The following is a 15,883-nucleotide window of genomic DNA, read 5'->3' as shown; positions in this document are numbered from 1 at the left end:
ATCCTCTAAAGGACCAATATTTACCTTAGCCACTCTTTTTTGTTTTATATATTTGTAAAAACTTTTATTGTCTGTTTTTATATTCTGAGCAAGTTTACTCTCATACTCTATCTTACTCTTCTTTATAGCTTTTTTAGTAGCTTTCTGTTGCCCCCTAAAGATTTCCCAGTCCTCTAATCTCCCAGCAATCTTTGCCACTTTATATGCTTTTTCCTTCAATTTGATACTCTCCCTTATTTCCTTAGATATCCACGGTCGATTTTCCCTCTTTCTTCCGTCCTTCCTTTTTGTTGGTATAAACCTTTGCTGAGCACTGTGAAAAATTGCTTGGAAGGTTCTCCACTGTTCCTCAACTGTTCCACCATAAAGTCTTAGCTCCCAGTCTACCTTAGCTAGTTCTTCTCTCATCCCCTTGTAATCTCCTTTGTTTAAACACAAAACACTAGTATTTGATTTTACTTTCTCACCCTCCATCTGTATTTTAAATTCCACCATATTGTGATCGCTCCTTCCGAGAGGATCCCTAACTATGAGATCATGAATCAATCATGTCTCATTACACAGGACAAGATCTAGGACCGCTTGTTCCTTTGTAGGTTCCATTACATACTGTTCTAGGAAACTATCGCGGATACATTCTATAAACTCCTCCTCAAGGTTGCCTTGACCGACCTGGTTAAACCAATCGACATGTAGATTAAAATCCCCCATGATAACTGCTGTACCATTTCTACATGCATCAGTTATTTCTTTGTTTATTGCCTGCCCCACCATATCATTACTATTTGGTGGCTGATAGACTACTCCTATCAGTGACTTTTTTCGCCTTACTATTCCTGATTTCCACCCAAATGGATTCAACCTTATCCTCCATAGCACCGATGTCATCCCTTACTATTGCCCGGATGTCATCCTTAAATAACAGAGCAACACCACCTCCCTTACCATCCACTCTGTCCTTCCGAATAGTTTGATACCCTCGGATATTTAACTCCCAGTCGTGACCATCCTTTAACCATGTTTCAGTAATGGCCACTAAATCATAGTCATTTACGATGATTTGTGCCATCAACTCATTTACTTTATTCCGAATACTACGAGCATTCAGGTAAAGTACACTTATGTTGGTTTTTTTTACCTCTATTTTGAATCTTAACATCTCCAGTTTTATTCCTTTTGTTATTACTGGGCCTATTCACTGAGCTCCCCTCAGTCACTGTACCTTGTACTGTCGCCCTTTTAGATTTTTTCCCCTTACTTCCTTTTGCTTCTGTCCCTGTTTTACTACCTTCCAACTTCCTGCATCGGTTCCCATCCCCCTGCCACATTAGTTTAAACCCTCCCCAACAGCTCTAGCAAACACCCCCCCTAGGACATCGGTTCCAGTCCTGCCCAGGTGCAGACCGTCAGGTTTGTACTGGTCCCACCTCCCCCAGAACCGGTCCCAATGCCCCAGGAATTTGAATCCCTCCCTCTTGCACCATCTCTCGAGCCACGCATTCATCCTATCTATCCTGACATTCCTACTCTGACTAGCTCGTGGCACTGGTAGCAATCCTGAGATTACTACCTTTGAGGTCCTACTTTTTAGTTTAACTCCTAACTCCCTGAATTCCGCTTGTAGGACCTCATCCCGTTTTTTACCTATATCGTTGGTGCCTATGTGCACCACGACAGCTGGGTGTTCACCCTCCCCCCCCCCCCCCCCCCCCCCCCCAGAATGTCCTGCAGTCGCTCCGAGACATCCTTGACCCTTGCACCAGGGAGGCAACATACCATCCTGGAGTCTTGATTGCGTCCACAGAACCGCCTGTCTATTCCCCTTACGATCGAGTCCCCTATCACTATAGCCCTGCCATTTTTCTTCCTGCCCTGCTGTGCAGCAGAGCCAGCCACGGTGCCATGAACCTGGCTGCTGCTGCCTTCCCCTGGTGAGCCATCTCCCTCAACAGTATCCAAAGCGGTATATCTGTTTTGCAGGGAGATGACCGCAGGGGACACCTGCACTGCCTTCCTACTCTTGCTCTTTCTTTTGGTCACCCATTTTCTATCTCCCTCAGTAACCTTCACCTGCGGTGTGACCAACTCGCTAAACGTGCTATCCACGACCTCCTCAGCATCGCGGATGCTCCAAAGTGAGTCCATCCGCAGCTCCAGAGCCGTCAAGCGGTCTAACAAGAGCTGCAACTGAACACACTTCTTGCACGTAAAGGAGCCAGGGACAGTGGACGTGTCCCTGAGCTCCCACATCGCACACGAGGAGCATGACACGGGACTGGGATCTCCTTCCATGTCTTAAACCCTTGGTAAACTTAAACAACTAGAATTTCAAAATAAAAATAAATAAATTAGACAATGAAAAGAAAAAGAGAGACTACTTACCAGTCACTTACCAGGGTTAAAAAGCACCTCCTCACACACTGCACCGAATTACCTCACTGCACCAAATTACCAAGTTTCAATCCCCACTCTGGATGAGTCTAAGGATATCTAAGGATGCCCAAGTTGTCCACTTCACATATTTAAATCCATGCTTTAAAACCAGAATTTTATGTTTTGGTGGAATCCTGGTATTGTTTCAGCAACCAGAAATTCTATTCACCCAGTGGCCCATTTCTTACTTCAACCAAATATCTGAGGTAAGAGTAATTGTGATATTGATTTGGAAGGCTGTTGATGCGACACACATCTCTCTCAAGAATGCTGAAAATGCCTGAAGCATGCCTGAGGCACTTTCCACAGCATATGGGGGCTACGACTAGAAAGAGGAAGTTTTACATTTTGTTTAACAGTTAAAATTTTGGAATACAGGGAAACTGAAACATAAAATTATGCATGCGATTCAACTCCGTTCAACCAATTAAAATTTAATGCTCTCTCCATATTCCATAGCAACTCTGGACACTAGCAGTACAAACAGTTCTAATATCCAGCATTACTAGTGTACAAATAAATGAACGAAATAACTTGCATTTATGTAGCACCTTTCAAAATCTAATGACATCCTAAAGTATCTTGACGCCAGAGTATTTTAATGTATCTTTTACCGTTGTGATGTAGAAAACATTGCAGGTAATTTGCACACAGCAAGATTCCAAAAACAGCAATGTCATAATGGCCATATCACCTATTTTTAGTATTAGTTGGGGGATAAATATTGGTAGGATACTGGGAGAACTCCCCTGGAGATTCTTGAATCGCAGTGTAGAGTGGAAGCACTGGGGGCGCGATTCTCCGCTGCCCACGACGGGTCAGAGACTAGCGGGAGGGCGTCCCCGACATTTTTCCCGCCCTCCCGCTATTCCCCCCCCCCTCCACGGCCGCCCCACGACAACGAATCACTGCTCGCCGTTTTTTACGCCGAACAGCGATTCTCCCCAGGCCGATGGGCCGAGTTCCCAGGCCTTTACGGCCGTTTTTACGGCAGCAAACACACCTGCTTGCTGCCGTTGTAAAAACCGCCGCAACATGCCCGTTCTGGGCATCCAGGGCCCCGATTGGCACAGCAGTACCTCAGCCGTGCCAAGGGGGACATGGGCCAGCAATCGGTGCCCACCGATCGCGGGCAGTGCGTCCGTAACGGATGCACTCTTTCTCCCTCCGCCATCCTGCAGGATCAGTCCGCGGGGCGGCCGAGGGAGATGACGGCCCCGCGCGTGCGCGGGTTGGAGCCGTCCAATCCGCGCATGCGCGGCTGACGTCATTGTGCGCGTCAGCCGGCGTGACGCTTGGCGTGCGGACTTAGCGACGGTCGCTAAGGCCGCGATGCCGTGGTTCACGGGGCCCCGCTGCTAGCGGCCAGTTTCACGGCAACCTTTACGACTCGCCGCATTTGTGGAGAATCGCGCCCTGGATGTTTCATCTTTTCAACGTTGCATCTACTTTGAGAAGCTGGCTATAATATACCACTGCTATCCGAGGAGATATTTGCTTCTAGGCCAAACGTGGAATGTGCGATTGTGGTTTTTGACATTAGGAAAGCTTCCACTTTCCCTTTTACAACTCTTAAATACAATGTGGATGATATATTCAATCAGAAATCCATCTCCATTTTTACACTTGTTGCAGAAGGAACTATATAAACACAAAGCACATGAATTATTACCTGGATACACAAAAATAAGTCAGCAGTTAAGGCATGCTAACATTCATGTCAAGAGGGTTGTCTTGTCTTGCTGAATTAGAACTCCTCAGGCAATGTTATTAGTGCAGATAGAAGCAGTTTAGCTCCCTCTGAAACCTGAAACACTACTGCACATATGCACCTCTTTTGTCATACCTAGATGAAGATGTAATTGCACTGGAGGGGATGCAGAGGTGGTTCACCAGGATGTCACCTCGGTGGAACATTTAAATTATGAGGAGAGGTTGGATAAGCTTGGGTTGTTTTCGCTGGAGCAGAGAATATTGAGGGGTGACCTGATAGAGATGTACAAGACTATAAGCGGCATGGACAAGGTGGATAGGGAGCAGCTATTCCTTTACTTGAGGGGTCAGTTACGGGGGGGACACAAGTTCAAGGTCAGGGCAGGAGGTTTAGGGGGGATTGAGGAAAAACTTTTTCCCCCAGAGGGTGGTGATGGTCTGGAAAACACTGCCTGGGAGGGTGGTAGAGGCTTGTTGCCTCACATCCTTACTAGGATGAGCACTTGGCACATGGTAACATTTAAGGTTATGGGCGAAGTGCTGGCAAATGGGATCAAGTAGGCAGGTCAGGTGTTTTTCATGCTTTGGTGCAGACTCGATGGATCCAAGGGCCTCTTCTGTGTTGTATTATTCTGTGATTCTGTAATTCTGTAATATCAGGCTGTAAGGTTTGGGGGAAAATGGTTTGTGTGTAGCCAGCACAACCTGATTGGCACTTAGCTCTGAAAACATAGACAGATGGTACCTTACCAACAGATAAGTAGCAGTGTTGGTGTCCATTTTAATTTCTTCATGTGCTTTAGCTTACTGATGTGTAAAATTAGTGGAAAAGAAAAAGTAGAAAGTGGGGGTAAAAATGGGCTGTTGATTCACGTTCTTCATTTTGTGCTACTGCCAAGACCACTACCATCTAGAAGGACAAGAGCAGCAGATACCTGGGAACACCACCAACTGAAGGTTCCCCCCCAGGTCGCTTACCATCCTGACTTGGAAATAAATCACTGTTCCTTCATTGTCGAAGGATCAAAATCCTGGAACTCCCTCCATCAGTCCCTCCATTTTCTAAATGGTGAGATGCTTAGGAAATCAGAAGCACAAAGGGACTTGGGAGTCCTTGTTCATGATTCTCTTAAGGTTAATGTGCAGGTTCAGTCTGCAGTTAGGAAGGCAAATGCAATGTTAGCATTCATGTCGAGAGGCCTGGAATACAAGACCAGAGATGTACTTCTTAGGCTATATAGGGCTCTGGTCAGACCCCATTTGGAGGAGCGTGAGCAGTTTTGGCCCCGTATCTGAGGAAGGACGTGCTGGCCTTGGAAAGGGTCCAGAGGAGGTTCACAAGAATGATGCCTGGAATGAAGAACTTGTCTTATGAGGAATGGTTGAGGACTCTGGATCTGTACTCGTTGGAGTTTAGAAGGATGAGGGGGGATCTTATTGAAACTTACAGAATACTGCGAGGTCTGGATAGAGTGGATGTGGAGAGGATGTTTCCACTTGTAGGAAAAACTAGAACCAGAGGACACCATCTCAGACTAAAGGGTGATCCTTTAAAACAGAGATGAGGAGGAATTTCTTCAGCCAGAGGGTGGTGAATCTATGGAACTCTTTGCTACAGAAGACTGTGGAGGCCAAATCACTGAGTGTCTTTAAGACAGAGATAGATAGGTTGTGGATCAATAAGGGGATCAGTGGTTATAGGGAGAAGCAGGGGAATGGGGATGAGAAAAATATCAGCCATGATTGAATGGCGGATCAGACTTGATGGGCCGAGTGGCCTAATTCTGCTCCTATGTCTTATGGTCTTATAACAGTGGTGTGATTGAACCTACACCTCAAGAGCTGTAGCGGATCACAAAGGCAGCTCACCTTCTCGAGAGTATCTAGGGATGTGCAATAAGTGCTGGTCTACCCAGCAATGCCCGCATCACATAAATTAATTTAAAAAAAGAATAAATAGATAAAAAAGCTTTTCTCTGAAGATTTTTTGACTCATTTATATGTTCTGTTTTTGCAAGGATCTTACCATGAAGTGCAATGAAGGGGAAAAATCCCTCAGTTCTGAAACATTTTCTAAAGTGTCCGTGGCTAACCTGAGACGACCGGCTGTTCCAGACCTTTCTACTGACCTAGGCATGAACATCTTTAAAAAGGTGAAGAAATATTTTGTAAATATATATTCGGCCTAACAAAAAGTGCATTTTAAAATCAGTTCTGCTGGCTTAATAAATATTCCATTTACATATATCATTGGTATTTAACATTTATGTTCTCATTCTCTATTACACCTCAGAACACGATCATCATTATGTAAGAAATACTGCTGAATGGCAATACCCACATCAAGTTAGCATTCATTTAAATTACTCGAGTATCACAATTTTTTATTGGTTTAATATTTGTTCGTAGGCATAGATTTCCTTATCATAGTTACTTCAACTAAAGTGAATAAATTAGTTAATGCATGTGTTAAAATATGTCAGTTGGAAAACCTGCATCATAAACTCAAAAATTAAGCTACAGCAGCCTAAATGTTGATGTGCACAATGAGTCTGTGACCTCCATCAAATGTACTATTGAGTAATAATGTTGATGACCACACTTGTCTACAAGTTCAAGAGTCGCAAAGAGGAGCGTGAACGCAAAGGCTCAATCCCGTTCCATCACCCGGGTAAAAAGAGGCAGCGACGCATGGGAATGCCATTTCTTCTTCATGAGGATCATTTAGATGTGTCGCCAACCCGAAGCACATTTTCATTTGGGAGCTTTTCTGGAACTGGAGAAGAAAGACGTGGTTTGGAGAGAGGGGGCTGGCAAGCTACAATACTGGGTGAGCCAGGAATAGGTTGCTTAATGTAACTTGATGTTGCTCTCATATGTTTAGTTCATGTACATTTCAGCTTCCTCCTGTAAAATATTTTTTTGGGGGTGATGTTGGGTGGGGCATACAGTCACTGAACTGCATTTTATGGTTTCCAGCAGACGGAATGGAAAGTGTACGGTCCACTTGCTATCTCCCCCACCATTGTGGCAGGTTGAATCATGCATTGGCTGGCCAATTGGTGGTCACCTAGCTGGAATTTCAGTCATCAGCATTGTGAAGGGGAACTCAGTGCCCAACTGGGTATCTAGGGCAGTGAACTGGAAGTCAGTTCACAGCCTTTCAGTCTCCTTAATTCTTATGTCAGCTCATAAAAACTGAACACATAAAGTCTACTAGCAGCTAAATGTTCCAGCCTTCAATAACAAACCCATAGCTTCTTGCTATGGAATGTTTTTCCCGTGCAGCTAGCGAGAACTGGGCAATGAAAGATTGCAGTTTATTGGCTTTTTTAAGCTGAACTTGTCGAGCCGCTTGACTTCTGTATTATTGGAGAGAGGCTGGATTATGTCAAATTGCCAACTCAACATTGTAAAGCTGTATTTTATGAAAGCACGGGGTTGACCTGCCTGATTTGTGGCTGTTAAACCCAGTTTATGGAGTTATCTTGTCACAGAAGGAGGCTATTTGGCCCATTAAGTCCACACTTGTCTAGTCAGTCCTATTTCTCGATCTATCCCATAGACCTGCAAGTTTATTTCCCTTTGAAATCGTTGAATGTCGCCACTTCTAAAACCGTCAAAGATAGCAATATCCGGTTCACACCACTCGCTGCTTCTTCCTGTATCTCGGGCGCGATTCTCCGCTCCCCACGCCGGGTGGGAGAATCGCGGGAGGGCCGGGCGACTCATGACATGCCGCCCTGGCACCCCCCTTGTTTCTCGCACCCCCCCGCGTTTCTCCCACCCCCCGCTCGGATGAATCGCAGATCGCCGTTTTTCATGGCAACTGGCAATTCTCCGGCTCGGATGGGCCGAGCGGCCTGACGTTCCCGACCGTTTCACGACGGCGGCAACCACACCTGGTCGCTGCCGTCGTGAACATGGCGCAAACGTTTTGTTTGTGGCTTGTGGGGGGCGGAGAGGGGAGTGACCACCATGGCCATGCTCGGGAGGGGACTGGCACGTGATCGGTGCCCACCGATCGTCGGGCCGGCGTCTCCAACAGACGCACTCTTTCCCCTCCGCCGCCTCACAAGATCAAGCCGCCACGTCTTGCGGGGCAGCGGAGGGGAAGACGGCAACCGCGCATGCGCGGGTTGGAGCCGGCCAACCTGCACATGCGCGGCTGGCGTCACTTAGGCGCCGCCGTCGCGCCATTCTCGGCGCGCCGCCAGGCGTCAAGGCCCGGCGGCCGAGATTTACGGAGCGCTCCTCCTAGCCCCCTGGGGGGGGGGGGGGGGGGGTGAATTAGGGTGCGAGGAGCGGCCTCCGAGTTTCACGACGGCCTTCCCGATGCCGCGCGGGAGCGGAGAATATCGCCCCTCATGTCCGAAAACACAGTCACTTAACATGCTTCAATCAGTCTCCCTTAAACTTTGTGCCATCAGCTCATGAGAACAGCTTTTATTTGTCACCTTATCTAAACCTGTCATAATCTTCACATTCCTGTTTGATCTCCACTAATGTTCCTTTGTTCCTAATAAAACAACTCGAGCTTCTGCAATCAAACCTTGTACCTAAAGTCACGGATGCCTGGAATCATTTTGGTCAATCTCTGCAGCCTGTCAAGGACCTGCAACACCATTCCTGAAGTGTGGTGACCAGAAATGGGTGCAATTCACTGCCTGAAGCCAAAACAGAGTTTGGTAAAGGTTCATCCTCCCTGCTTTTGTACTCAATACCTCCACTTATGAAATCTAAGGTGCGATCTAACCAAAACAAAAAAAGAGTTGTTCTGGGTGGGCGCTTTTAGCGTTGGAAACGACCCCCACTATCTAATAACACTGTCTTGTTTTCGTGCCCTGGTGGGGAACGCTCCCTTCGGGGCCGCACTTGGCATAATTTCCTGCACTCCAATGAGCTCCTAAATGCAAGAAGAAATTGGGACACCATTTTAAAATGGCGCCCTATCCCTTGATACCTAGATGTAACCCCCCGACCCCCCCAATGCCCAATTCACCAATAAGGGGGTCCTCAGGCCTCCCTACACCCCACCACATACTGGCAGGGCACCCTTGGGTCCAATTCCCAGTGCGGGCACAATGATTAGCTTGTCACTTTCGCACTGCCAGCATGTCATCCAGGTGGCACTGCCAAGGTGCTCAGGTGGCACTGCCATGGTGCCAGGCTAGTTGTGTCAAGGTGCCTGGGTGGCAGCAGCAGTGCCAGGGTGCCTCCCTGTCTAGAGGCTGACCACCCAAGGGTCTTCAATTACCTGGGAGACCCCTCCAGGTACCATTCTGCTTGGTTCCCGTTTGTGGGGATGAATGGCATCCGGCTGTGGTCTCCTCGGTGAGGCTGACAGATGCTAGGTGGCTGAGTGATCCAGCATCAGCACAGCTAAGTGGGTTCTTAAATGCGTGGGACCCAGATCGCGACATAGGCTGTCGGTAATCCCGGGGCGGCCTCTCCCGAGATTGACCGGCTATGTCCTGCCCCAATTCCAGCGGGACCCGGCCGGTAGATCACAGCCTTAATGTCCCGTATGCTGCTTTCTCAATCTGTTCTGTCAGCTTTAAAGACTTATGTTCATGAAGCTCCAAATCCCTCTCTAGACCCTTCTTCCAAAATGCAAATTAAGTTCCAGTTACCATTTCTCCCTCCATTCTCACAGCCTATCTTAAGTTCTTTTGCAGTTGATTGGTATCATCCTGACATTTTCCACATCTCTAAGTTAGATATTATTGGCAAATGTTTAAATTTTACTGTGTATCAAGTCATATATATATCATACACACATATGCCTTGATAAATGTGCATTTGTGTGTTTGTATGTATATTATATACATCAAGAAAGCAGTGGGCATATCGCTGACTCTTGGGGAACACCATCCTCCAGTCTGAAAAATAACCATTTACTCTGAGTCTTTGTTTTCTGTCCTTAACCATTTTCTTTATTCAAGCTGACACTGATGTTTCTATTCCTGACTTTTTATTGGAATTTTTTACAGAAAATATAACAACAAACAATGAAAAGCAACAATAAAACACCATAATAACTGTAACACCCCCAAGATCGTATCAACGCATGTATCACACCCCCCCCCCCTCCAAACCCAGTAAACAACAAGAGAACTTAAAAATAAATTTAAAATTAAATAAACAAACATAGTCAACGTCCCCCCCTCCCCCCCGGGTTGCTGCTGCTACTGTCCCCGTACCCTATCGCTGAGCCAGAAAGTCGAGGAAAGGTTGCCACCACCTAAAGAACCCTTGTACCGACCCTCTTAGGGCGAATTTGACCTTCTCTAGCTTAATAAAATCCGCCATGTCATTGATCCAGGTCTCCACGCTTGGGGGTCTCGCATCCTTCCACTGTAGCAAGATCCTCCGCCGGGCTACTTGGGACGCAAAGGCCAGCACACCGGCCTCTTTCGCCTCCTGCACTCCCGGCTCCACCCCAACCCCAAAAATCGCGAGTCCCCAGCCTGGCTTGACCCTGGATCCTACCACCCTCAACACCGTCCTCGCCACCCACTTCCAGAACTCCTCTAGTGCCGGGCATGCCCAGAACATATGGGCATGGTTCGCTGGACTCCCCGAGCACCTGACACACCTGTCTTCACCCCCAAAGAACCTACTAATCCTAGACCCGGACATGTGGGCCCGGTGCAGCACCTTGAATTGGATGAGGCTAAGCCGCGCACATGAGGAGGAAGAGTTAACCCTCTCCAGGGCATCAGCCCATGTCCCATCTTCGATCACCTCTGCCCCCTTCTGCACCACATTCCCACCCTTATCCGTCACTCCACCAATTTCCCTAGCTGCATCTCGCCTACGGAGCTGATGCGCCAACATCCTGCTCGCCTTCTCCCCATACTCATATACCGCGCCCTGCGCGCTCCTCCACTGTGTCTCTGCCTTTCTGGTGGTCAACAAGTCGAACTTGGCCTGCAAACTACGCCGTTCCCCCAGCAACCCCTCCTCCGGGGCCTCCGCGTACCTCCTATCCACATCCAGGAGCTCCCCCACCAGTCTCTCCCTCTCCCTCCTTTCCCTATGGGCCAGGATGGAAATCATCTCCCCCCGGATCACTGCTTTCAGAGCCTCCCAGACCATCCCCACCCGGACCTCCCCCGTGTCGTTAGTCTCAAGATACCCTCAATACTTCCCCAGACCCTCCTACACACCTCCTCATCAGCCAGCATCCCCACATCCAGGCGCCACAGCGGGCGCTGGTCCCGCGCCTCCCCCATCTCCAGATCAACCCAGTGCGGAGCACGGTCTGAAATTGCTATGGCCGAATACTCGGCATCGGGCACCTTCGGGATCAATCCCCTGCTCAGGACGAAAAAATCTATTCGGGAGTAAACCCTATGTACATGGGAGAAAAAGGAATACTCCCGCGCCCTCGGCCTCCCAAACCTCCAGGGATCCACCCCTCCCATCTGGTCCATAAACCCCCTCAGCACCTTGGTCGCCGCCGGTCTCCTACCCGTCCTTGAACTGGACCGGTCCAGTGGGGGATCCAGCACTGTGTTAAAGTCTCCCCCCATGATCAGGCCCCCTGCCTCCAGGTCCGGAATGCGGCCCAACATGCGCCTCATAAAGCCAGCATCATCCCAATTCGGGGCATATACATTAACCAGCACCACCTTCTCTCCCTGCAGCCTACCCTTCACCATAATATATCTGCCCTCCTTGTCCGACACCACCTCAGACGCCTCGAACGCCACCCTCTTCCCCACCAGAATTGCCACCCCCCCGGTTCTTCGCGTCTAATCCTGAGTGGAAAACCTGCCCCACCCACCTCTTCCTCAGACGAACCTGGTCCGCCACCTTTAAGTGGGTCTCCTGGAGCATAGCCACGTCCGCCTTCAGCCCCTTCAAATGAGAAAATACCCTAGTTCTCTTAACCGGCCCATTCAGCCCCCTCATGTTCCAGGTGATCAGCCGGTTCAGAGTGCACCACCCCACCCTTCTGACGCAGCTCCCCAAATTCCAGCTCCACCCCATCCCCCAGCCCCGTACAGAAGAGAAAATAAAATAAAAAATCAACCCCCAACATTCCCCACATAACCCAAAACCATACCCAACAGACCCACCCGGAAACAGAGCAAAAAACCAGCATAAAAAACACATGTCAAAGTTACAAAAACAGCAACAGCAAAAACAGCAACGACCATAGTGCACCGGACCCCGCAGCCTCCAGACCCTTGTTCGAGCCCAGCTTCTCCGCCTGTACAAAGGCCCACGCTTCCTCCGGGGACTCGAAGTAATGGTGCCGGTCCTTATATGTCACCCACAGACGCGCAGGCTGCAGCATTCCAAATTTGACCTGCTTGCCATGCAGCACCGCCTTCGTCCGGTTAAACCCGGCCCGCCGCTTAGCCAGCTCCGCACTCCAGTCCTGGTAGATTCGCACTACCGAATTCTCCCACTTGCTGCTCCTCTCTTTCTTGGCCCAGCGCAGCACACACTCCTGGTCGCTGAATCGATGGAACCGCACCAGCACCGCCCTCGGGGGCTCACCTGCCTTGGGCCTCCTGGCCAGCACTCTGTGGGCTCCCTCAAGCTCCAGGGGCAAATGGAAGGACCCCGCTCCCATCAACGAGTTCAGCATCGTGGTCACATAAGACGGAAGATCCGACCCCTCCAGCTCCTCCGCCAGGCCCAGGATCCTCAAATTCTTTCGCCTCGTGCGAACGTCCAGCTCCTCCAAGCGGTCTTGCCACTTTTTGTGAAGTGCCTCATGCAACTCCACCTTCCCCACGAATACCACGGCCTCCTCCTCCCGCTCAGCGGCCTGCTGCTGCAACTCCTGAACGGCCACCCCCAGGGCCGTCTGGGTCTCAAGCAGCTTGTTGGTAGTCGCATTCAGGGAGTCCAGCAACTCAGCCTTCAGCTCCGCAAAACAGCACAGAAGAGCAGCTTGCTGCTCCTGCGCCCACTTCCACCAGTCCTCGGGTGCTCCGATGGCCGCCATTTTGTCCTCCTTCCCCCGCTTTTCCTGGGGAGCTACTGCAGCCTTTTCCTTTGCCCCATTCCGGGTAAGCACCATAAATTTCGGGGAATGTTCCTCCAAACACCTTCCCCCACCGGGAATCGTTGAAACAGCGCCGTTTGGGGCCCTAAAATAGGCCCCAAAGTCCTTTAATAGCGGGAGCTGCCGAACGTTCGGCTTAGCTCCGCATCGCCGCAACCGGAAGTCCGACTTTCAATTTTGTTGACCAGCCTTTTATGGGTCCTTTGTCAAATGATTCATTAAGATTCATGCTAGACATCTACTTTAATACTTTCATCAACCTTCTTTGTTAGTTCATTTAAAGTTTTATTCGATTAGTCAGCACAATTTTCTTTTAACAAATCCGTGCTGCTCTCTTAATTAACTCAAACATAATCAAATGTCTGTTAATTTTCTCTTTGATTATTACTTCGAAGACCATACCCTGTACTGATTTAAACTGACCGGCCTGTATCCAATAAAGAGTGTCCTTGCAGCCTTTCCTGAACAAGGATTTTACATTTGCCACTCTCCAATCCTCTCGCACCTCCCCTGTATCTAGAAAAGATTGTTAGATTATGGCTGTCTGCACCGCCACTTCGCTCAGCAACTAGAGATTCAAGTCATCTGGACATGGCAACCAACCTACTCTAAGCATAACCAAGCCTTTCCAGCACATCCTGACAATTAATTTTTACTCTGACCATGACCACTACCATCTGCACTATCAGCATTCTCATCCTTCATCTCATCACTGACAAAATGGAATGGAGTGGGCCATAACTTCCAAACTCCCCAGCATTTAATTTGGCGGATACCCCAGGAATTTCACAGGTCAGCATTTGCATAGCAATTGTCCAAAAGCGAAAACTTCCCCTGGACAAATGGCCCTGCGCTGGGAACGATCCAATCGCAAACTTTGGTTGGTTCTGCCAGGTTTACAAGATCGTTACCCAGAAAAAGATAGAATTAAAACCTCTCCTAACTTCTGGGTAAGGATTGTAATCACCCATACTGACTCACCCACACCCCTAACCAGCCTACCCACCCACGATGTTATTCGTCACCATCACATGCCCCCTCACCACACGGGCCCCCCTACCTCCAATCTGACTTCTGATCACACCTGCAGGCTAAACTGAGTCCCCCTCCCCCTGACCTTGGGCCTCCTCACCTTAATCTCTGACCCTCACCGCTGACCTCCAAAACTCCACCCCTGATCTCTGAGTCCTAAATCAGACTCCGCACAGACAGTGACCCAAGCTGGGAATCGAACCTGGGACCCTGGAGGTGTGCAGCAATTGTGCTAACCACTATGCTACCGTGCTGCCCTAATAAGAAACAACATCAAAGGGCTCGTCCGGGTTTTGAACTCGGGACCTCCCACATTTTCGTGCAGCTCAAATCCCGAAACGGGAATCTTACCCTCAGACCAACGAGCCGGTGGGTAGAATTCTACCTGGGGTAGAATTGTTGACACAGAAGAGAGTTGAACAACTTCCAGACTTTCCACCATGTCAACACTGAGCCACCATCTGGGCAGCACGGTAGCATAGTTGTGAGCACAATTGCTTCACAGCTCCAGGGTCCTAGGTTCGATTCCCGGCTTGGGTCACTGTGCGGAGGCTGCATGTTCTCCCTGCATGTACGTGGGTTTCCTCCGGGTGCTCCGGTTTCCTCCCACAGTCCAAAGATGTGCAGGTTAGGTGGATTGGCCATGATAAATTGCCCTTAGTGACCAAAATTGCCCTCAGTGTTCGGTGGGGTTACTGGGTTATGGGGATAGGGTGGGGGTGTGTGCTTGGGTAGGGTGTTCTTTCCAAGAGCCGGTGCAGACTCGATGGGCCGAATGGCCTCCTTCTGCACTGTAAATTCTATGATAAAAACACCAATTAACAAATGCTTCAACTTCCCTTTCCTGTCTCTTACAAAATGTTTCTGACATGCCTGCTGTACTTCAGTGCCCCCCCCCCCCCCCCGCAAGTGTTCTAAAGCCTTAAAATTACATCACAAATATTTATATAATTATGCTTACAAGAGGACATTAAATTGCTTAATCTGCTCATTTACCGAAGGTATTAACTCATTTAAAAATAATTTACTGGCAAACTATTTAATTTATGTCAAAGTCATTAAGTGTCCAAGGAATAATCTACGCCTGGTGTAATTTCAAGACATAACTCTTAAAGATTTCTCCAAATGTCAAATCACAATGTTGAACCCATCACTAACCCTCTAGCTTATAGTTTTATTTCTGTTTTATTTTTGTTTTCATTTAAATCTGTTCCTCAGAGAATTTTAAGGATGCATTTTTTAAATGTTCTGCGTTCACAGGCAAATTCACCCGGCGAGGGAGTTCCGATACAGCAACAGAAATGGAGAGCATGAGTGCTAGACACTCCCATTCCCATCACACCTTGCAGAGTGACATACCTGATCACTCCAACAGTCACGGAGACAACGCAGTGAAAGAAGGTAAGTTGTATGCTCAATAAAGCTGTTGCCATCCTGGGGTAGGATTCCCATTTTGGGCACAGTTGATAAGTGCTAGTTTGTCTAATACAGCTGAAAATTGGTTCATTGTGGAAAATGAGCATATTTATTCGCATTGTCAATCCACTGTGTGTAATCCATTTTAAATGACTGAATGAAAGGTCATCAACCTGAAATGTTAATTCTGTTTCTCTCTCCACAGGTGCTACCAGATCTCCTGAGTATTTCCAGTATTTTGTATTTATTTTAAATGACTAA

The 15,883-nt window shown here is 48.4% G+C and overlaps 1 protein-coding gene across 12 annotated transcripts in view; it reads left to right on the top strand.

Annotated features, from left to right (window-relative positions):
• The window catches only part of LOC119960968 (protein unc-80 homolog), a 475,408-nt gene that overhangs the window by 111,339 nt on the left and 348,186 nt on the right, over positions 1-15,883 (top strand). For all 12 annotated transcript variants that reach the window (XM_038788541.1, XM_038788566.1, XM_038788560.1 and 9 more), the window contains 3 exons: positions 6,165-6,299; positions 6,760-6,976; positions 15,467-15,607. In XM_038788541.1, the coding sequence (XP_038644469.1) occupies positions 6,165-6,299; positions 6,760-6,976; positions 15,467-15,607 (493 nt within the window). The remainder of the gene's footprint in view (positions 1-6,164; positions 6,300-6,759; positions 6,977-15,466; positions 15,608-15,883) is intronic.

Source organism: Scyliorhinus canicula, chromosome 2, assembly GCF_902713615.1.
Source record: "Scyliorhinus canicula chromosome 2, sScyCan1.1, whole genome shotgun sequence".
In the NCBI taxonomy this organism is placed as follows: domain Eukaryota; kingdom Metazoa; phylum Chordata; class Chondrichthyes; order Carcharhiniformes; family Scyliorhinidae; genus Scyliorhinus; species Scyliorhinus canicula.
Note: the sequence above shows the minus strand (reverse complement) of the source record. Positions and strands in the feature narration are given on the sequence as shown.